This window comes from Chlorocebus sabaeus, chromosome 20, assembly GCF_047675955.1.
Source record: "Chlorocebus sabaeus isolate Y175 chromosome 20, mChlSab1.0.hap1, whole genome shotgun sequence".
Taxonomy (NCBI): Eukaryota; Metazoa; Chordata; class Mammalia; order Primates; family Cercopithecidae; genus Chlorocebus; species Chlorocebus sabaeus.
In genome coordinates this window covers 92937112-92958481 of record NC_132923.1, presented here as the reverse complement: position 1 = coordinate 92958481, position 21370 = coordinate 92937112, and the positions used below count along the sequence as shown (strand labels likewise).

The 21370-nt window shown below is 57.0% G+C and overlaps 3 protein-coding genes across 21 annotated transcripts in view; 2 read left to right on the top strand and 1 right to left on the bottom strand.

The window, feature by feature from the left end:
• Positions 1–145: 145 nt before the first annotated feature.
• On the top strand, positions 146–12406 carry B4GALT2 (beta-1,4-galactosyltransferase 2). The gene is made up of 7 exons (XM_007979022.3): positions 146–448; positions 2043–2404; positions 2613–2848; positions 5813–6003; positions 6238–6360; positions 6475–6579; positions 11306–12406. Exons 2-7 carry the CDS (start codon positions 2095–2097, stop codon positions 11454–11456), a joined length of 1116 nt encoding a protein of 371 aa, XP_007977213.1. The 5' UTR covers positions 146–448; positions 2043–2094; the 3' UTR covers positions 11457–12406.
• A 14-nt stretch (positions 12407–12420) lies between these two features.
• CCDC24 (coiled-coil domain containing 24) lies at positions 12421–17163 on the top strand. Of its 12 annotated transcripts, none has more exons than XM_037998440.2 (9): positions 12599–12746; positions 12847–13004; positions 13208–13383; positions 13519–13635; positions 14879–14956; positions 15767–15821; positions 16248–16317; positions 16425–16503; positions 16589–17163. In XM_037998440.2, exons 1-9 carry the CDS (start codon positions 12743–12745, stop codon positions 16824–16826), a joined length of 975 nt encoding a protein of 324 aa, XP_037854368.2. In that variant the 5' UTR covers positions 12599–12742; the 3' UTR covers positions 16827–17163. The 12 variants fall into 12 exon arrangements, with proteins under 12 accessions (XP_037854355.2, XP_007977215.3, XP_037854340.2 ...); XM_007979027.3 differs by having other exon boundaries at positions 16585–17163; XM_037998438.2 differs by having other exon boundaries at positions 12638–12746; positions 13208–13422; positions 14882–14956; positions 16585–17163.
• The window catches only part of SLC6A9 (solute carrier family 6 member 9), a 35461-nt gene continuing 31208 nt past the window's right edge, over positions 17118–21370 (bottom strand). For 7 of the 8 annotated variants that reach the window (XM_037998327.2, XM_007979034.3, XM_037998348.2 and 4 more), the window contains 2 exons: positions 18488–18658; positions 17118–18372 (listed from right to left, as the gene is read on the bottom strand). In XM_037998327.2, the coding sequence (XP_037854255.1) occupies positions 18178–18372; positions 18488–18658 (366 nt within the window). In that variant the 3' untranslated portion in view covers positions 17118–18177. The remainder of the gene's footprint in view (positions 18373–18487; positions 18659–21370) is intronic. The other variant, XM_037998361.2, reaches the window with a different exon arrangement.

Below are 21370 nucleotides of genomic sequence, written 5' to 3'. Positions count from 1 at the left end.
ATTTCCTCCTCCGCTCCGGGGTCCGTGCCTGCTGGGCGCCCGGGCTCCACCGCCGGCAGGGCGGGCTCGTAGCGGCGCGCGGCGGATGCGGGCGTGCTGGAGGCGGGGGCCGCGGGGGCGCGCGCGCGGGCGCGCGGGCCGGGCCTGCCCCTCCGAGGCGCCGTAGCGCGGGAGGGAGGCGGCGGCGCTGTGTTCCGTAGGTCCGCCGGTCCGTGGGTCTGCCCGGCCGCCCGGCCCCGCCCTGCCCCCCGGGGCGGCTCGGCTCCATGGCCCGCGGCGGCGGCGGCGGCGGCGGCGGCGGGAGGCGACCCGGGGGCCGCGGTGGCCGCTGACCGGGCGGCGGGAGGCGGCGGGGCCGGGCCATGGGGGACGGAACCGTCAGCAGCCGCCGGAGCCGGGAGCCCTGCCCAAGCCGGAGCGGCGTCCCCTGCTGAGCCCCGAGCGCCGGGTGAGAGGAGGGCGCGCGCGGCCCCCACCCAGGGCCCCGAGATTCCAGACCCAGCCCCGCGAGGGGCACCCCGGGCGCGGCCCGGAGATCCCAACCGAGGAGCCGGTGAGAGAGGCGCCGGCGGCCAGACCCTGGCCTGGCTGCCCCCACCCCGGCGCCCCTCCTGGGCTCCTCCGCCAGCGTCCAGCCGGCCTCCCTCATTGTCCTCGCTCGCCCCGGCCTCGTGGCGCGGGGAGGCGTTCCATACACGTTTCCCCTTGGCCTTTGCCTCGTCCCCTGCCCTCCACCCACTCCCCCTGCCCCCAGGCTCCACACCTACCCGGTCTGTGCGGCCTGCCCCTCCCCGGGTGCCACGTGTTCAGCCTGCCAGCCCCGCCCAAACGCTGGCCAGCAGCCTGGCCAGCCCCTCAGCCTGGCCACCAGCCTGACCCAGAACCCCTGCGCTGGAGGGAGAGTGGGAATGTCTGCACGTGGGTCTGGATGTGAGCGGCCTGGGAGCCTGGATGTATGGCTGTGGAAGTCCAGGAGCAGTGGCTTTGTTTGTGAGTGTGGAACTTCGCGTGTTACTGTCACCCGGGTGTGTCTGTGACTGTAGTTCTCTGTGTGTCTGAGTGTGGGTGACTAGCTGGGGCCAGGGTGTCCCTGTGATTCTGTGTGCCTGTGAGACTCGCCCTGCTCCCTGAAGCACTGCCAGAAGTGGCTGCTGCTCTCTTGGAACCACAGCTGGAGCCGTCACCCAGGCAAGACCCCTTCCTGCCATGCCCAGTGCTGTGCCCGTCTCCCCAGGCCCAAGCATCCCGTTCCGGGAATCAGAACCAGCTGTGCTGGACAGGGCCCAGAGTCTTGGTCCCAGTCCCAAGGGGCTGGCTTTGAGGTCTAAGCGAGGGGTGTCCCCTGCCCCGCCCCATATTTTGACGTTTTGCTCCAGTGGGAAGGGATTCTGTAAACATCCAGTCTGTATTTGGGCCCCCCGGATGCTGAGGGCAACTTCCCAGCCTGGTCCCAGTTGGCCTGGCCTGGGATCTGAATGACCAAACCACTTCCCACCATGGCTCCTGGAAGGACTAAATGCAGTCATGAGTATAAGGTGCTCCTCCACGGTAGGTGCACAGTATTCCGTCTCTTCCCTCTTCCCAAAGCCATGAGTTCTGGGTTAAGGATGCTGCCCTGTGGGGTGTCTGTTCTCAGAGGCACCAGGGCACATGGGGGTCTATAGGTAAACATGTCTCCATGCTTAGGTACAAACCAGTGTGGTCAGAGTTCACATGTCTGTGTTCCTGGGAATGCGTGAGTGTGTGTGTAGAGTTGTGCAATAAGGGTGAGTGCCTGAGTGTGTGTGTCAGTGAGGTGGAGGAAGGTAATTGTATGTGACTTAGTAAGTAGTGGGGTGTGCTTGAGGATGTGAGTATTGAGTTGCCGGGAACTGTGCCTGGGTGTCTGCAGGTAAGTCCGTGAGTCTGTGAGTGGGAAAGGGTATGAGCAGGTCAGTGTGAGGTATGGCCTGCGACTGTGGGCAGCTGGGTGGGAGGTAGGTGGGCAGCCTTGCTTGTCCTGCCCTGACCTGCTGGATCTGTTTCCCTCCCACCCTGCTCAGGCCGGCAGCCGGATGCGCGGGCCCACTGGGCGGGCCAGCGGCCGCCTGCGGGATGAGCAGACTGCTGGGGGGGACGCTGGAGCGCGTCTGCAAGGCTGTGCTCCTTCTCTGCCTGCTGCACTTCCTCGTGGCCGTCATCCTCTACTTTGACGTCTACGCCCAGCACCTGGCCTTCTTCAGCCGCTTCAGTGCCCGAGGCCCTGCCCGTGCTCTCCACCCAGCTGCCAGCAGCAGCAGCAGCAGCAACTGCTCCCGGCCCAACGCCACCGCCTCTAGCTCCGGGCTCCCTGAGGTCCCCAGTGCCCGGCCCGGTCCCACGGCTCCTATGCTGCCACCCTGTCCTGACTCGCCACCTGGTCTTGGTGAGCCTGGAGGGTAGGGCCTGCCTGTGGGGAAACAGTGTTTTATTGATTTGACTAGAGAAATGGCATCCGGACCCATGGGGGTGCCAAGGGTCCAGGTCTGTTGTAAGAGGGCTATTCTTGGGGTTCCCTAGCCCACCCCCAGGCTGAGGGTGGGGGCTGGTATCTGTGGATTCTGGCCTGATTCCTGACACTGTCCTGCCTGCAGTGGGCAGACTGCTGATCGAGTTCACCTCACCCATGCCCCTGGAGCGGGTGCAGAGGGAGAACCCAGGCGTGCTCATGGGTGGCCGATACACACCGCCCGACTGCACCCCAGCCCAGACGGTGGCGGTCATCATCCCCTTTAGACACCGGGAACACCACCTGCGCTACTGGCTCCACTATCTACACCCCATCTTGAGGCGGCAGCGGCTGCGCTACGGTGTCTATGTCATCAACCAGGTGCCCATGTGGGGGCCCATGTGCCTGTTGGTGTATATGTGGGTTGGGGCATTTGTGGGTCCTTGTCTGCCCATGGCCATGTGGATATGTGGATGTACCTGGGCATGGGTAGTCTGTGTTTGTCAGTGTGCACAGGAATGTGTGCACACAGTGTGTGCATGTGAGTGTTGGCATGCACACTGGCAGGGGTGTGCATGGTCTCAGAAGGGGTTGAGCCCCACTCTCTAGCCTTGGCAGGCCTCACCCCATGGTGGTGCAGGCCTAGGGTATGCTGTAGGAGGAGGTGTTGAGGGCCCTGAGGAGAGGGAGTTAGACCCTGAAAGAAGGGTGAAGCCTGCAGAACCCTTTGGGGTAGGTGCCAGCCACAGTGGAGGCCAGGGCACTCAGCTCAGCATCTTAAGGCTTTTGGTGGGCCTGGCTAGGACTGGCCACTGGGTCCCAGAAGGGACTTCTGATGCAGGTCCCCCCCACCCCCCGACCACAGAGACCTCGTAGTCTTGGACTTGGGTCCCTCCTGTATGATGGGGTGCAAGTGGAGGTGGAGCAGGGGGCCGTGGGAGCACAGAGGGCCCTGGCCCAGCCCTGGGGTTGGGAAGCAGTTGCTGAGATGGGTCTTGAGGGATGAATAGGCATCAGAGTCTAGAGAAGCCAGTATTCTAGGCAGAGGGACCTGGAGGATGCAGGCCCAGTGAGAGAACTGGCCTTGTGTTCACCATTTATTGGCTGAGGTGTGGACTGTATGTCCAGCATGTGGGCTGGGTAGCAAAGATGAGGCTGGAGGAGTTGGAGGTCAAACTGAGAAGTGTCTTGGGAGGCATGCTGGCAGTAAGTCCAGCGCAAAGGTGGCAGGGCACCATGTAAGGTTGTAAGGGGAGAGTGACTTGCGTGTTTGCCTTGTAGAAAGGTTGCTCTGGTTGCATATCGAGCATGGATGGAAAGGGGAGATTAGAGGCAGGGTGGCCCGTCTGGAAGAGAGGACAATACCTAGGAGAGAGGCGGTGACCCTGCGGATGAGTGGGGCGGGAGTCTCGGGGAAGAAGTGGGGATGTTGCGCAAGTAGTGGAGAGTTAGAAAAGAGCGACGTCAGGACAGCGCAAGGGTTTCCGCCTCGGCTGTTGGCTGTGGGGATGGCTGTGCCTGTGAGTGAGATGGGGACACAGGAGCTGGGCCAGTTCTGGGGGAGTGTGACTCTGAATCCTTTCTTGCGTGTGATGAGTTTGAGTGCCTGTGGGAAGTACATGTTTAGCAGGCAGTTAGACAAATGAGTCTGGACCCAGAAGGGAGGTCTGCAGTGGAGAGAGGGATCTGGGAGCACCAGGATGTAGACGGTCTGGTCCCTAAAACCAACAACGTCTGACCTGCCAGGTAGCAAGGGGCATGAGAGGAGGAAGCCAGCACTTCAGGGATGGAGGGAGAAAGAGGCCACTACAGAGGCTGAGAGGCTTGGCCAGAAGGGCCGGAGGAGACCTAGGGGAGTGTGGGATCCCGGAAACCCAGCAGTCAGTGTCAGGAAGGAGACATGGCAGCTGCATGGGCACTGTGGGGGTGTGAGGAGGGATGTGGACCAAGACTCGTCCAGTGGATTTAGCAACAAGGTGGGCCCAGCGAGAGCCATTTCAGGGGCATGGTGGGGGCGGAAGCAGATTGCAGTGGGTTGAAGAAGGAATCGGATTTGACGAAATGGAAGTAACCAATTAGAGACAACTCTTTAAAAAAAAAATTCCTGCTGAGAAGGGAAGGCAAAAGGTAGGATGGTGGCTGGAGGGAGGTTTGTTTTTTCAGATGGGAGAGGATTGAGCATGTTTATGAGCCATGTGGGAGAGACACAGGGCTCCTGGCTGGTGAGAGGTCAGGAGGAGTGCTGATGAGCTGGGAGGAAAGTGACGGTCTCTCCAAGGGCGGGGAGAAGAGGAGGTGCAGGAGAGGGAGGGAAGAGAGCCGGCGGGGTTGGGCAGGTCAGGGTTCCAGAGGGGAGCAGCTCCCACCTCTTCCAGCAGTGGCTTTGCTGGTGGAGAGGAGGGCCTTTCTCTCCACTCATTCCAGAAAGGCCACTCACCGGCCCCTCTCCAGGAACCTTTCTGGCTCTAGCCTGGAGGCTGTTTGTTGGGGCAGGGGCTCAGGGGTCAGCTCCTCCCATTGAATGCTCTCTGCTAGTCCAGAGTTTGGTGCTTAGGCCTGCATGGCCTGGACTCCTGCAGCCCCAATTCTCAGGGGACCCCAGACTCACTGGGCTGTGACTGCCTGTAGGCCCTCTGCTTGTCATTTTGTTGGAGAGAGAAGTGAATCTAGCCCAGACGTGTCCTGGTCTCAGAGGCTGCCCAGGCAGCTGGATGCAGCTCCAGGGAGCCTGAGGCTCCTGCTGCAGTCCCCATGGCTCCTGCATCTTAGACACTGGTCATTTGGGGCATTCGTTGTTTGTCTCACTGCATGACTGTATACACAGCAGGAGTGGGACCAGGGCTGGCCATCTCCGGAATCCCCACTAGCACAAAGGAGAGAGAGCCACAGGGCGTGTTTGAATGAGCGAGTGAGATGAGAACTCCACCCATCGTTGTCATTGGGTATTGGCATAAAGGAAGCCCACGGGAAGGAGGGAATAAGTGTACTGGGGTGGGGAAGTTTGGTCAGGGGAGCCGCTCCAGCCCTGAGTGTGACAAGCACAGGTACTGCTAACCCCAAGGCCTGGAGGCAAGGAAGAGTCTGGCATATTCTGGGGCTGCTGAGGGATGTTGTGTGGCTGGGCCTCAGGATATGAGGGCAGTGGCCAGAGAGGAGGTTGGAGCCACATATGAAAGGCCTTTGCAGGCCAGATCCCGGTCGAGAAGCTGGACTAGATCTTGAGAGCCTGGAGGAGCCAGGCAGTGAGGGGGCTGGTAAATCCCCACAGACTGCTCTGGAGAGTGGCAAAGGGCAGGTGCTTGCTGGTCACAGGCCCAGAGCTGACCTGCTCCTCCCCTCACCCAGCATGGTGAGGACACCTTCAACCGGGCCAAGCTGCTCAACGTGGGCTTCCTAGAGGCGCTGAAGGAGGATGCCGCCTATGACTGCTTCATCTTCAGTGATGTGGACCTGGTCCCCATGGATGACCGCAACCTATACCGCTGCGGCGACCAACCCCGCCACTTTGCCATTGCCATGGACAAGTTTGGCTTCCGGTGAGGGCTGTCTTCTCAACTAGACCCAGCCCTCCTGCCCCCACCAGACACAGACCCACTTCTAGCCCCAGGGCCCCGCTTGCTCCTGGCCCCAGCCCAGACCCCACTGGCGAGGCTGGATCCTCCGTGGACCCCATTGGACAACCAGTCTCTGGGTCCCCCCAACCCAGTCTCTGGTTCTTCCCCTGGAGTCTCCTTGGGACCCTTACTGACACCTGACTTCCCATGCCACAGGCTGCCCTATGCTGGCTACTTTGGAGGTGTGTCAGGCCTGAGTAAGGCTCAGTTTCTGAGAATCAATGGCTTCCCCAACGAGTACTGGGGCTGGGGTGGCGAGGATGATGACATCTTCAACCGGTGAGTAAGCACAGGGTGGGGAATAGGCTGGGTGGGTGGGGGGTGAGGTACAGACTGGGTGGGGTTCCTTGCCCTTCCTGGGGCCTGTTCCAGTCTGTCCATCCCTATCCTCAGGATCTCCCTCACTGGGATGAAGATCTCACGCCCAGACATCCGAATCGGCCGCTACCGCATGATCAAGCACGACCGCGACAAGCATAACGAACCCAACCCTCAGAGGTGACCCCAGCACCCCTCACCCTTACTCCCCAGAGGTGACCCCAGCACCCTCACCCCTTACTCCCCAGAGGTAACCCCAGCACCCTCACCCCTTATTCCCCAGAGGCAACTTCCCAATATCCCCAGCTCTTAACCCCAAGTTGCCCAATGCCTGACCCCCCAGTGGGGGATCTCCAAGCATCCTTGACTCCAAAGAGGTGACTCCCAGTGCCACTGATTCCCTGAGGTGATCCAAGGCCCTTGAGTCCTAGAGGTGACTGCTGGTACCCCTGATCGTTGTCCCCCAACCCCCAGCCCAGCCTCAGCCCAATATCACTTACCCCTGGCCCGATTCCTAGAGGTGACTAGAATTTAATGTCAGGGCCTAAATAGTAATTGAGTAGATTGCATTCCTGTTGGTGCCCTCGCAGACCTCACTTGTGCACCTGTGGGACCCCTGCTGGGACAGATAGGACAAGAGCCAGTGGGTGCTGGGCACAGCTCCTGTGGACCCAACAAGGGACTTGAGCAGGATGGGAAGGAGGTGTGGAAACACAATGCCCACCCCTCTGAAATTGAAGGAGGTGGGTGTATCTCTTAGGAGGTAGCCACATTTGGTATCAGGCTGGCTGGGAGAAGGGCCTAAAGGGTGTGTGAAATGTAAACAAGGGCTTCCTGGGCTTCTTGAGGCTGCTCTGTGACTTGTGCTAAACTTTCTGGGGATGGGAGACCCAGAGTAGTCATACCCAATCTGTGCTTTTCCTTACAAAGTTCATTCTAGGCAGGGAAATAGTTATGGAAACAGGCAGTTACAGCACAAGGTGATCAAGGTGTTCTCTTGGCAGAAGAGGGATTGGTGATGGAAGGCTTCCTGGAGGAGGCGATGGTAAACTGGAGTTTGAAACAGTTACTCATTTAACGAAGATTTGCCTCACGCCTACCTTGGGCACAGTGTTACATTCCCCAGGAAACCAGCCTGGATAAGGGGAATCATATCCGGAAGAGTCTGGAATGTGAACGTGTATGATACATGCCGAGAGTCTGAAGCTATTTGGTTTTAAGATCTCTGAAGGCTGATAGTGACAGTGGGGCGGAGGGAAAGTCAGGTCTGGATGTTAGGGGTTTTTCTTCTGTTGCCCTTTCACCATGTAAGTGTCAGGGGTCTTGAATACCAGATGGGAGTTTAACTTTTGTCCCAGAGGACTGGGGAGTCATGGAAGAACCTGAAGCAGGGAGGGGCGGGGTTTGTGTTTGGAAGGCACACTGTTTGAGCTTTAGGAAGGCGAAAGCCTGGCATAGCCGCTGGGTGGAGCAGGAGAGAGAGTCAGCCCGGCCTGAAGGAATCTAAGGAGTCCAAGGGAGCATGGTGGGACAGGGTCTGGGGATGGAGATGCTGTGTCTCCAGCTTGAGCAGGAGGGTTTTTCTACTCTGAACACGGGGTAGGAGTGGGGGAGGTGGTTTGTAGCCCTGGTGTGGGGTTGGCGCCTCAGAGAAGCATGAGGCACTGGGGAGTGCAGGGAGCTGATGAAAAAGCAGTTCTGGTCAGCAGGAAACGGGTAAGAGACCAAGAGAAGAGGGGCTTCAGGGCATCGGGGGGAGGAGTGGAGCTCCACAGTACATGCCAGGAGCCTTGGTCCTGTTTCAGGAGTAGCCTGCCTGGGTGCCACCATCAATTACACATGTCTGGCTTGGTTGTAGAGGCGGCAAGATAGCAAGAAGTTTCTGGCTTAAAGAACTCTGTGAATGTTGGGTTCACGGATTGGGTATGACTACTCTGAGTCTCCCACCCCCAGAAAATTTAGCACGAGTCACAGAGCAGCGTCAGGAAGCTCTTGTTTACATTTCACAAACCCTGTAGGCCCTTCTCCCAGCCAACCTGATACCAAATTCAGAGTTCACAAACTCTGTGAACTCTCTCTACGTAGTTGCTGTTGCCTAAAATCCGGGAGTTCTGGATTATTCTTTTCCTCACCCTACATATCCAAATCCATCAGCAAGTTGTATCACTGCCACCCCTAAAACATTTGAGTCCACTTGCTTTCCCCCTTTACTACCTTTACACTAGTTCAACCTCTGGGATCCTGCCTGGACTACTGCAGTGGCCTCTAACTGGTTTCCCTGTTTATGGCTTGCCCCCCAAACTGGGTTAAACATTTCTTAGAGCCTTTACACATTTCATTCTGTGAGAATGAAAATATGAACTGCTCACTCTGACTTAGAGCCCTGCCCTTGCACAGTGTGACTGAACCTTCAGGCTAATATTCTGCTTTTCCAGGTGTCCCATTCAGGTTTAGCCACTCAGCTGTGCAAAATCTTCCCAATTTAGGGTCAGCATGTGCTCTGACCTCTGCCTGGAGTGCTCTGTTCCTGTCCTCAGCTCAATGTCACATATGCCCTCTTGTCTCTCTTAGCACTCCGATGTTTTCTCTGTTACCTGCCTCCCCTAGAGAAGCCAACTTGCCCTGAGAGGAAGGACCCCACCTGTCATGGCTATGGCGGTAGCCTTGGTGCTTAGAGCACAGCCTGGCACGTGGTGGTGCTCAATAAATAGCTGGCGAAAGAGTCACTAAAGAATGAGGAACAGAGAAAATGGCACAGGCGTGGGGAGTAAAAATGATGCATCTGATTGCGCTTGAGATGCCTGTAGGATGCCTGGTCTCAGGCATAGAAAGGTCTGAGCTGACCTCACACTGGCTTGTGCCTGTAATCCCAGCACTTTGGGAGGCCAAGGCAGGCAGATCACTTGAGGTCAGGAGTTCGAGACCAGCATGGCCAACATAGTGAAACCTTGTGTCTACTAAAAATACAAAAAAAAAAAAAAAAGACTGGGCACGGTGGCTCATGCCTGTAATCCCTGCACTTTGGGAGGCCAATGTGGGCAGATCACCTGAAGTCAGTAGTTTGAGACCAGTCTGGCCAAAATGGTGAACCCCATCTTTGCTAAAAATACCAAAAAAATTAGCTGGGCATGGTGGCGAGAAACTGTAATCCCACCTACTCTGGAGACTGAGGCAGGAGGTTGAGAGGCAACCTCTTGAACCCAGGAGGCAGAGGTTGCAGTGAGCTGAGATCGCACCACTGCACTCCCATCCTAGGCAACAGAGCAAGACTCCATCTCAAAAAACCAAAACAAAACAAAAAGCCGGACATGGTGGTGTGCACCTGTTTTCTCAGCTACTCAGGAGGCTGAGGCAGGAGAGTCGCTTGAACCCAAGAGGCAGAGGTTGCAGTGAGCTGAGATTGCGCCACTGTACTTCAGCATGGGCAACAGAGCAAGACTCTTGTCTTTAAAAAAAAAAAAAAAGTCTGAGCTGAGAGATTTGTGAGGGTGTCAGACTTCTGTTTTCTGACTGAAGCAGGTGAGATCTCTGTTTTGAGGGCCAAAGCAAGAGCAGAAGGGCTCCTGCGAAGTCAACCCTGGAAGGAGCCAGGATGGCTTAAGCTTAGGCCACAGAGATCCCATACTGGGTTTGGTGGTGGTAACTTAAAAATCACTAGATCAGTTGGATGAGGTGGCTCACACCTATAATCCCAGCACTTTGGGAGGTCAAGGTGGGCGGATCATCTGAGGTTAGGAGTTTGAGACCAGCCTGACCAACATGGTGAAACCCCATCTCTACTAAAAATACAAAAATTAGCTGGGTGCAGTGGCAGGCATCTGTAATCCTAGCTACTCGGAAGGCTGAGGCAGGAGAATTGCTTGAACCTGGGAGGCGGAGGTTGCAGTGAGCTGAGATGGCGCCATTGCACTCTGTCTCAAAAAAAAAAAAAAAAAAAAAAAAATCACTATATCAAATTTGAAAAGGAGACTTTATTTCTCCTTTATAAAGGGTGACAACCTGCAGGCTGGCCATCCCACTGGCTAGGAAGCAGAGCCTCCAGCCAAAGCCTTAACAGGCAGTTCGAGGGAGGGAGGAGTGAGATAGGAATTTTAGTTGAATGGATTGGTCAATAGGTTATTGGAGGAGCTATGAATATTAATTCAGGGGGTCCTGACATATGCATATTGAACAAACATGCATGTTATATATCATCCATGTTGACTTTGGGGTGGAGACAATATTTAAATGTATTGCAGTTAGGCCCTATACCTCAAAAAGACAAAAGTACTCAAGTGTGCAGCCTCTGTAAACTGGCTAGAACCAGTTCACAGCCAATGGTCTTATCAGGAGAAAGTTACTGAAATCAGTCTCTTGTCCCACCAAAGCTATAGTTATGGCTTGTGGAACAGGGGTGTAGGGGTCAGCATCTGGCAGTGGGTGAGCTGCAAATTTTTTTCTATTATTTTTAGCTTTAATAAATTACCACATTATGCAAATTGTTTTAATATTGGTTATCTCAAGTCCAGTACTTGTTTAGCTGCTACAGAAAAAGAAAATCCTTGCGACAGTTAGACCATAGTCTCTTTAAGTGCAAAGGTGCATGACTTAACCCTTGCCTGGCTGGCCTTAGATCCTATTTATAATTAGGTATCTTATTGACACAAAGAATGCATTCTGTCAGTCTTGTGATCTCTGCTTTGACGTTAATCCTGGTCATTTGTTGTGTCTAAACTGCAAAAGGGAGTGGGTATAGCAAGGCATGTTTGACGTCCCTTCCCATCATGGCTGGAAACCCTGTTTTTAAGGTTTCTCTGGGGTCCCCTTGGCCAAAAGGGGGTCCATTTAGTTGATTGGGGGGTGTAGGATTTTATTTTTGTAGTTTACAGTTGTTAGCCCTGATACAGACCATTTCCATCCTATCTAGGTTTACCAAGATTCAAAACACGAAGCTGACCATGAAGCGGGACGGCATTGGGTCAGTGCGGTACCAGGTCTTGGAGGTGTCTCGGCAACCACTCTTCACCAATATCACAGTGGACATTGGGCGGCCCCCGTCGTGGCCCCCTCGGGGCTGACACTAATGGACAGAGGCTCTCGGTGCCGAGGATTGCCTGCCAGAGGACTGACCACAGCCTGGCTGGCAGCTGCTCTGTGGAGGACCTCCAGGACTGAGACTGTGGGCTTTGTTTTCTGAGGGTCTTCAATAGGCCCCCTAGCTATACCTGGAAGTTTCAGAACCCACTTTGGGGGCCTCCTGCCTGGGCAGGCTCTTCAAGTGTGGCCCTCTTTGGAGTCAACCCTCCTTCCTGACCCCCTCCCCCTAGCCCAGCCCCAGTCACTGTCAGGGTTGGGCCAGCCCCTGCACTGCCTCGCGGAGTGGCCTGGGCTAGGTCACTCCACCTCTCTGTGCCTCAGTTTCCCCCCTTGAGTCCCCTAGGGCCTGGAAGGGTGGGAGGTATGTCTAGGGGGCAGTGTCTCTTCCAGGGGGAATTCTCAGCTCTTGGGAACCCCCTTGCTCCCAGGGGAGGGGAAACCTTTTTCATTCAACATTGTAGGGGGCAAGCTTTGGTGCGCCCCCTGCTGAGGAGCTGCCCCAGGAGGGGACCAGAGGGGATGCTGTGTCGCTGCCTGGGATCTTGGGGTTGGCCTTTGCATGGGAGGCAGGTGGGGCTTGGATCAGTAAGTCTGGTTCCCGCCTCCTTGTCTGAGAGGAGGCAGGAGCCCCAGGGCCGGCTCGTGTTTGTACGTTGCACAGAAACTTGTGTGGGTGCTTTAGTAAAAAACGTGAATGGAGCAGCTCCCATGTCTGGGGGTGGGGGTCAGGTCCCTGAACATGGTTACCCTGAGTGTGTTGTGGTGGAAGGGCACTTGGGGTACTTGGCCCAACAAGTAAACCTGATCCGGGCCATCCTGGTTCTCGGAACGCTGCCACTCCCTAGGCTTCCATTGGCCTTAAGGGGAAGTTTGTCCTTGCACTGCTTCCGAGCCAGTGGAGGCGACGAAGTAATAAACCCGTGGACCCAGATTTCTCAGGTCTTAACACGTTCCCTGAGGCCTAAAGGTGCCCAGGGCCGAGCTCAAAGTGCTTGGGGTCAGGGCTCGGTGGAGCACTAAGATAAGTCTAACTCCCAGCCTGCATGCGCCGCCGCCAGACCACACGCGGGAGGGGGCGGGGCCTAGAGTCGCGGCGTGGTTTCCCCGGTGATGGCCACGCGGAAGAGGTGGGGCTAGGGCGCTGGTTCCCACTGCCTGGCTTCTGGGCCCGCGGCATACGAGTTGGCCAAAAGCCTGGCAGAAGAGCGCGCCAAGGAATGGCGGTTCTGGACGGGGCAATCCCAGCTGAGGGGACCGGCGGCAGAGCATGGGTGGGGCTTGGGAGAGGGCGGGCCTCATAGAGGGGCGGGGGTTGGTGAGCGTTGCCGGCGGGCCCGCGGTACCTCCCGCACTCTGACCTGCGGCCTGTAGGTCCGAGCTGGGGACGGCGGCGCGGGTGGGTCATGCTTCGGCACTCCCCCTCGCTGTGGGAGCTGGTGGAGGAGCACATTCCGCTCCGGGAGCGACCCGAAGTGAAGAGGATTCTGGGGGAGGCGGCGGTGGACCTGAGCCTGGAGCTGCGGGCGGAGGTGGGGAGAGGGAAGGTGGGCCACGCCCCTGGGTGTGATTTCCCACCTCCTGCGGGTCCCTGCCCCTGCCGGGGAACTCCCGAGATCCGATTGGGTCTCACTGTCCTGGCCCTCTCCCCTTTGTCCTCTCCCTCACTCCCCCAGCCCCCACCATTCCGGTCACTCCCCTCCCCAGTCGCAAGGTATCCCAGCTCTCCTTGCAGGTGGCGATGTTACGGGCACTGCTCCAAGAGGCTCGATCCTCTCAAGCTCCCAGCTCCCGCCCCATCTCTGACCCCTCTTCTCTTCTGGCACCACCGCTTCTCCTGAAGCACCTCTTGCGCCAGGAACTCCGGCAGTTGCTCCAGGGTCTCCGCCACAAAGCCATCTGTGAGGGCAGGTGGGAGCCTCAGGCCTGGGTCCTTTCCCCAGATACCAGGTGGGCTAGCCCTGCCCCTAACAAAGAGCCAGGGTTGCCTTTTCTGTGGTTTCCAGAAAGAAGTCTCTCATCTTCCTTCCTGTGCACCTTCTGCAGGGACCAGGCCCAAGCTTGGGTCCAGTATAGCCCCAGGGTCCTGCACTTTGCCTTGGAGGAGCCCAGGTGTGATTTGCCAGAACAGGAGATATTCCAGATGAGAGATGGTGGGCCCAGGTAAGGTGATGGTAGGAGAGAGGGATCTGTCCCTGCTTGGCAGAGGGCCCTAGCCAACTGGTGGGTTGCACCTGGCTCCATGCAGGAGGTTCCAGTCACGGGCTGGGCACTTCCACCACCACTTGTGATAGAGATCAGCACATGAGGGCTGCCGAAACCCAGAGGAAATACCTGCCTAGCCTGGGGACAGGCAAAGCTTCCTGGAGAAAGTGGTTTGATCTGCCTGTTGTCGTATGAGGAGCAGTTTTCAGGGAGATGAAAGAGAGAAGAGCTTTGTAGGAAAAGGGAAGAAAGTCCAGCAGGCGATTGCTCCTCTGGCCTAGAGAACAGGAGTGAGGGCTGGGTTAGGGAGGCAAGGAGAGCTGAAAAGGATGGCTACAAATGGTATTTACAGCTGGGACTGAATGAGATAAAATATTCATAAGTGGATGGCAGAAACTTCTTTTTCTAATCCTCACACAGCCTAGGTGGGCAAAGTCTGCACTTTGCACAATAAAAAATTAAAGGCCGGGCATAGTGGCTCATACCTGTAATCCCAGGACTTTGGGAGGCTGAGGCAGGAGGATGGCTTGAGGCCAGGAGTTTGAGATCAGCCTGGGCAACACAGGCAACACATCTTTACAAAAAGTGAAAAAAAAAAATTAGGCGTGGTGGCATATGCCTGGATTCCCAGCTACTTGGGAGGCTGAGGTGGGATAATTGCTTGAGCTCAGGAATTTGGGGCTTCAGTGAGCTATGATTGCACCTGTGCACTCCAACCTGGGTGACAAAGACCCTGTCTCTAAAAAAAAAAAAAAAGAAGAAGAAGCCTGGGCAACATAGTGAGACCCCGTTTGTGCAAAAAATTGAACAGGTGTGGTGGTGCACACCTATAGTCCCAGCTACTCAGGAGGCTGATGTGGGAAGAGCACTTGAGCCTGGGAGGTCAAGGCTGCAGTGAGCCAAGATGGTGCTACTGCACTCCAGCCTGAGCAACAGAGCACAATCTTGTCTCAAAAAAACAAAAAAAAACAAAGAGAAAAGAAACTAAAGCTCAGAAGGGATAAGTGCTTTGTCTGAAGTCACACACAATGAAGGGTGGCAGAGCTCATTTGCAAAACTAGGCTCCCAAACTCTTACTCTTTGCACTATATTATATTGTTTTTGTGAGAAAGGAAAGACAGTTGTCTAGGAGAAGTGATGTTTGGGTCCTGAAGGCCTGGGGTGAGCAACATGGGGAGAGTGATAGTGACTTCATTGCCAGCAGCAGTCACAGAGATCTCAGCATCATCAAGGACCAACTGAACGTGTCCAACATTGACCAGGTGGCCAGACACCTGAGGTGAGGCCCAGGGGCACCTGCATGTGTGTAGGCAGGGGTGGAGACAGGGATGGATCTTGGCGTGCTGGGATTGTGAGAGAGGAGGAAGGTAACATACTGGGTGGGGAGACCCATGTGTGTCAGACTGAGAGGTGGAAAGAGCTGGCTGCTGTAGAGCAAGTGAGGTTGCTTTCAGGAAGCAGCCAAGTACAGATGCCATGGCCGAGCCTGCCTATAATCTCAGCAATTTGGGAGGCTGAGGCAAGAGGATCATTTGGGCCCAGGAGTTCAAAACCAGCTTGGACAACATGGCAAAACCCCATCTCTATCAAAACATACAAAAACCAGCTGGGCATGGTGGTGCACGCCTGTACCAGCTACTTGGGAGGCTGAGGTGAGAGGGGATTGATTGAGCCCTGGAAGGCAAGGCTACAGTGAGTCATGATGGGTGGCAGAGCAAGACCCTGTTTTAAAAATAAATATAAGTATCTTGACACTGGGGGTAGCCACAGAGGATTTTAAGCAGAGGAAGGGCTGTGATGTGAGGGAAGATGGAGGCAAGTAGAATCACAGTGCAGAAGTGCAGGAGAGAGAAGGATGCCTGCCAGGGTGAGGTAGGTGAGGGGAAGACACTTCCTGCCCAGAAAGAGCCTTGTGGGGGCCAGAAGCCTATGCTGGGGCAGCCCACCAAGAAGCAGAGGGCAGTGTGGGCTGAGGAAGGACAGGTTGGGTGGGGCTCCTGCTGAGGCTGGAGGTTGGGGCCATGTGGTGGACTCAGCTGAGCCCTGGTCCTATGTCTTGGGTTCTGGCTGCTACTCCCTCATGTCCCAGGGGCCTTCTGGAGGAGGAGTGTCACACCTTGGAGAGGGAGATCCCCATCCTGCAGGTGAGCCGCAGCCCTGGGCTCTCCCCCAAGCCTCACTGCTGAGCATAGACACTCATGCTTCTCACCATAGGTGCGTGTACAGGCTGTGAGAGTCCTGCAGCCGTTTCTCAGGGATACATGCTTGTGTGCACCTGCAAAATCCTAGAGGCCCAGGATTCTAATTGAGCCCTTAAGGCCAGGGCCAACTGTTTTAGGTCTTTTGCGTCCTTCCTTTACCTGAGTCTGGGCACAGGCCCCACCCTTATCTTGCCAAACTCAGCTCTTCTGCAAGGCTGGTATTCCCTGGTGAACATGGCTGCCCTCATGGTGGATGGGCTGAAGGGGGTACATGGGCATGCCCTAGGGATCTAGGCCTCTGTTCCTGCCTTGCCCCACCCCTACCTTGAGTCTGGGCACTGACACAGCTCTCCCTGCCTCTCCCTGCAGCGCTGCCTGGAAGAGGAGTATATGAGGCCTTGCCACCCCTCGGAGGCAGCCCTGGAGCCCACCCTGGCAGGTGAGGACACAGATCAGGGCCCAGAACACCCAGCCTCCTGCTCCCACCCTGCACTTGTACACACCCTAGAAGAGCTGGGCACTGGCTCAGCTGAATCTCTCCTTCAGAGCTAAAGGAACAGAAGAAGGCCATGGAGCAGGAGCTGCAGGCACCTGTGGGGCCTTCTTGTGTCTCTCCCAACTACAGGTAAACCACAACAGTAGACACAGGGCAGGGTGGACTGAAGGATCAGACTACCACCCCCCACACTTACTCCTTTCTGTCCAGGCAGTGGCCCTTGGGGTCCTCCACGAAGGGCCTCAGACCCCTGCTTCCTCTCTGTGGGGTTGCACCTCTCCAGTGCTGCCTGCCTGCACCTCCTCTGGAGCCTTGCCTTCGACCTCGAGGCCAGGCCGCTACCCGCCGCTGGGGACGGCAGCTTCAGTACAGCCCCAGGGAAGGGTCAGCTTCCACGCCCATGTCCAGTGCAGCATCCCAGGCCCCAGCCTGAAGGGCTGGTCACCGAGTAGGCTCTGGCTTCTGCCAGGACGCACCCGTCTGCCACTGCTGCCTCAGCTGCTTTGGCCCATCAGTCTTAGATGAGCTCTCGCCAGCACCCCAAGGCTGTTGGTCTGTCTGGCCTTTGCCCCACCCCCTTGCCAGATCCCTGGTGTCTAGAGCTGAGTGGCCGGGCATCGGTCCCAATCATCAAAGCCTTTGGTCTTTCTCCTCCCAGGCCTCCACAAAGGCCTGGCAGACAGAGGTCCCATTCCAGCCTGACTCTTGTCCCCTGGGGGACCCAGACAAAGCACAACAGCCGCTCAGAGACAGGAATAGAAATTTCATTAAAATCTATGGACTTTAAAATCTTAGTGGTGCACGATGGGCAGGGATGGGCGGCGCACCGTTATTGCTACAGAGGATTAGAGGTGGCTTGGCCGGGGCTGTCACTGCACAGAGGACGGACAAATGGACACTTCAGGGATTCAGACACTTCAGAAGGAGCTCCCGCTCCGGAGAGGGGAGGGGCATGTGGGCTGGGGCCATTTGGCACATGAACAAGGGCAGCACATTTGGGAAGACTGGGCCTTTAGCCTGATGGAGGAAGGGCAAGGGGGTGTCGTGCAGGGTCCCCTTCCCTGGGACGCTGGGCTCAAACCTCCTGTGGAGCAGCCCCCACCCCATCCCCCAGAAACAAATGCTTTGGGCAGGCTGCTGGGTCACGGTCCTCTGCTGGCTGGGCCTGACAGCCAGGGCTGGAATGAGGGGCAGAGACCCCGGAGCAGCCCAGTGAGGTGCAAGCAGGCCTGGAAGACAGACTGGACCCGAGGCTGGGGCTGCGGAGGTGGCAACCACAGAGAATACAACGTTTACAAAAATAATTACACAGATAAACAGGGCTGGGCAGCACAGCCTGACAAGTAACACTGCACAGCCCCCAGCCCCTCATCCTGCCCCTAGAGAGGAAGAGCCGAATGTGCCTGGCAGAGGCTGGGGTCTGCTCTGAGGGCAGGAGCACTAGCCATGGGGCTGGAGGCCCACCCAGAACCTCAGCTCAGGGCAGGGTATAAGGGTATCAGAGGCCATGTAAAGCCGCCCAGACCACTGGGGACCTGGCCCGAGACCCCTCCAAAGTGCTTTGGACCTCCCAGCAACCCTCCACTCCCACCCCTCCCCACAGCTGCCATCTTGGCATCCAAAGGACGTGTAAACACTGGGGGCACGAGCACGAATGACTGCACTAGCAGTAGTGACCAAGATGACAGCAGCCGTCCTGGCCAGGGCGTGGCAGGGGGCAGGCGAGACACCTGACCTCTGCCTCACCAGTCTCTGTGTTGGGAGCACGGGGTGGGGGTGGGGCCACTCCCCTGGCAGCTGTGCTCATATCCGGGAGTCCTGGAGGCGGCTGGAGCCATTACTGCCCACAATGGGGATCTGGGCCTTGTCCGGGTGCAGTGGCTGGACCTCGAAGCCGTCATCAGGAGAGGGGATTATGGTGGGGGCGTAGCGCCCAGTCCGGTGCTCCAGGAGGGCAGGGCCCCAGTCTCTGCTTGGCTTTGTGGCATTTTTCAAACGCTGCATGAGGTAGGCATGGGGCACAGGGGCAGGGCACGTCAAGGGGGAGCCCTTAAGCCCCTTCCAGCTGGCCCCTCCCATTTCACCTGGCTACCCAGCCTTCCCCCGCCCTCACCTGCAGGAGGGTGTCCCCGTCTGTGCGGCAGAGCCGGAACATGGCGTAGAGGGGGATGCAGAGGACGGAGGACAGAGCCATGAGGAAGCCAATGGCCACGGCCCAGCCTGGGTACTGGTAGTGGTTGTAGGTGATTGGCTGGTACTGGATCACAGTGAAAACTAGAATAAACTGCACGGGGCAGGTGTGGGAGTGGGCGTGAGGCCGGCCCAGAGCCCAGACCCAGGCCATCCCTCTACCAGCACCCTTTCCTCTCTGGCTTCCCAAACTAGAAAGGGGCATTTGGGGCAGAACAGGGACAGCTGTCAACATCTGGGCCATGGAAGAAGCAGGCAGGGCCAGGGGACCGGGGCACCGTGGGTGGGAAGGCCCTGTGGAGGGAAATCTGTCTTTGCCATGGTCCTGAACTGGCCGAGCACAGTCGAGCTGCTGCTGCCTTTGGAATTCAATCAGTTCTGCTCAAAGACTCGCTATGGCTTCCCCTGGCCAACTGAAGTAAGGCCACATCCTGGACCTTTAGGCTGTCACCTGGCAGTGCGACCTCAAATTGTCTTGCCTGCCACACGACCCCGCCCTCAGTGTTTCAGTCACACCCAGTGTTTCCCATCCTCTCTTCATTTATTCTGGGGAATCATCCTCTGCATCTTCCTCTGTCAAACCCTATGCCAGTGCCCTCTCCTTCAAGAAGCCATCCCAGATTTCCCCCATTTCCTCCTGCAGGGCCTCCCCTCGGCGTTTTCCACCTGCTTCCCTTAGAGTGGCTTGGTTTAATATTCCCATAGACCTGGGAGCTCCTGGGATTGCATCAACTCGGGGGGTGCAGTGCCCAGTACAGTGCCTGCCACAGTCTCTTGTGTTGATTTGAACTGATTTGTACAGAGAGGCAGAGGAGGATGGAAAGAGGGTAGGGCAAAGCCCTGCCTGTCTATGGCCGTGGGGACAGGGACATTCAGCCTGGGGAAGCTCCACAGGCTGAAATGGTGAGTGTCGGGCTGTGGTGCTCTAGGAAGCCTCCTTGGAAAGAGATGAGTGAGACTGGAAATAAGACTTGTGGCTGCAGCAACAAAAGGAGTGAAAGGAGGGAGAAACACAGGCAGTGGCTGGCGGGTCACCCGGAGGGCCTGGGTGGGAGGGTGTCCCAGAATCCTCCTGAGGTTCTAGCCCCATCCTGAAGCACAGGGCCATATTCTAGAATGCAAGACCCACATCCAAACTGGAGGACCCTCCGGGGATGCTGCACACGATGGGAGCTTATAACAGGTTTCCTAAATGGAACAGATCCTGACCTATGTGTGGACAAATCCCTCATTTGAGCTGACAGAAGGGTGGAGTTTGTTAAAAAGAGCTTTTCAGAAATACGAAAAAAGAAAGCCCCCAGAGAAAACACAACAGCCCAGAAAGCCGGGCTGGAGTTACCCCAAGGAGAGGACTCCAGGCTCCCCTAAAGGTAACTCCGGCCTGGCTTCCTGGGCACAGGAAGGGCCCCGCCCACTGTGCCTCAATCTTGTGGAGACACCAGATCCCAGCCAAGGCTGCCCCTACAGATCCTTTTTGTGCTTGTCTCCTTCCTCCCCACTGCCCTTGGCAGGTGCTCCCTGGTCTCTCCCCAGGACATCAATCTAGTCTGAATGCCGAGAGACCCTCCGAGCCACAGAGGCTGAGCTCCCCTTGGGCCACTGCCCCAGAAGGCATGGTACTCTGGGGTGGTGGTGCCTGCCCTCCCCTGCCTCCCACCACCAACACTTCCGCTCCTCCTGTTTCAAAGCTGGGCCAGTGGCCAGAGGGAGAGCCTGTGCCAGGCTCGGGAACATCCCACACCCTATGGGGTAGAGACCTCAGCCCTCCACAGGCCTTTATTCAGAAACATGAGCCACAGGGGAAGTCCGGTGCTGAGCCCCCTGTGCCACTGAGGCATTAAACATGACAAGAGTGTGGCTCTGAACACTGCCCGGGCCACTGGGCCAGCCCTCTCACTGTCACTCAGAGATGGCCCTGCCTGTCCTCTGTGGAGTGACCATTACACTGTCAATACCTGCCTTCCCCGAATCTCACCCCAAACAGGAGGGAGCTAAGTCATACGGTTTTAGCCCCTGGACCATTCCTCCCTCCTGCAGAGGTGCTTCTAGTGTGGTGCTGGCCCAGGCTTGGAATTGGACTACCTGATTTGAATTGTGGCTCTGCCTCTTATTAGCTGTGTGACCATGGGCCAATTACTTATCCCCGTGCTTCAGTTTCCTCATCTGTAAGGTGGGGATAACAGTGACACCTTGGAGAGCTCCATCACGGGTTACATGGGAACGGTGTGTGGAAAGTGCCTGCTTCCTTGCCATGGTGGATTCCTTCCACCAATTCAGCTCCCTGACGGGAATTTCTCAGCTGTTGAATATTCATAAAACCTGGAACACCCCCCACCCAAGCCAGCCCACCTCACTGCCTGGAAGGCTTGCAAATTGGCCCCATGCAGAGCTGACATCTGATTTCACAGCCTGGTCTACCAGCCTTGGGCTGCTGCTGGAACACTGGTTCCCACCACATAGCCAAGGCCCTGGAACACCCTCCCTAGAGGGATGGGAGATGAGGCCAGCAGGCAGAGGCTGACACGCTATCCGTATTGACTCCTGAGTCCCCTGGGGTGCCAGGCAGGAATGCCTGAGCAATGTCTGCAGTCAAATACAGGCTGTGGCACTCCTAACCTGAGGCCAGGGCCTGGGCAGCTCTGAGTCACCACACGCCTCTCTGACTCTCTCCAACCTCCCTTAGCCTCCCAAAGGCCAGAGTCATAGATATGGAGCTCCGGCCAGGTGTGGGAGCTCCTGCTCTCCCTCCGCTGGGTCCCAAGAGATGGACACATGGCCAAGGGGCAGCAAGGGAAGGGAGGGGCCG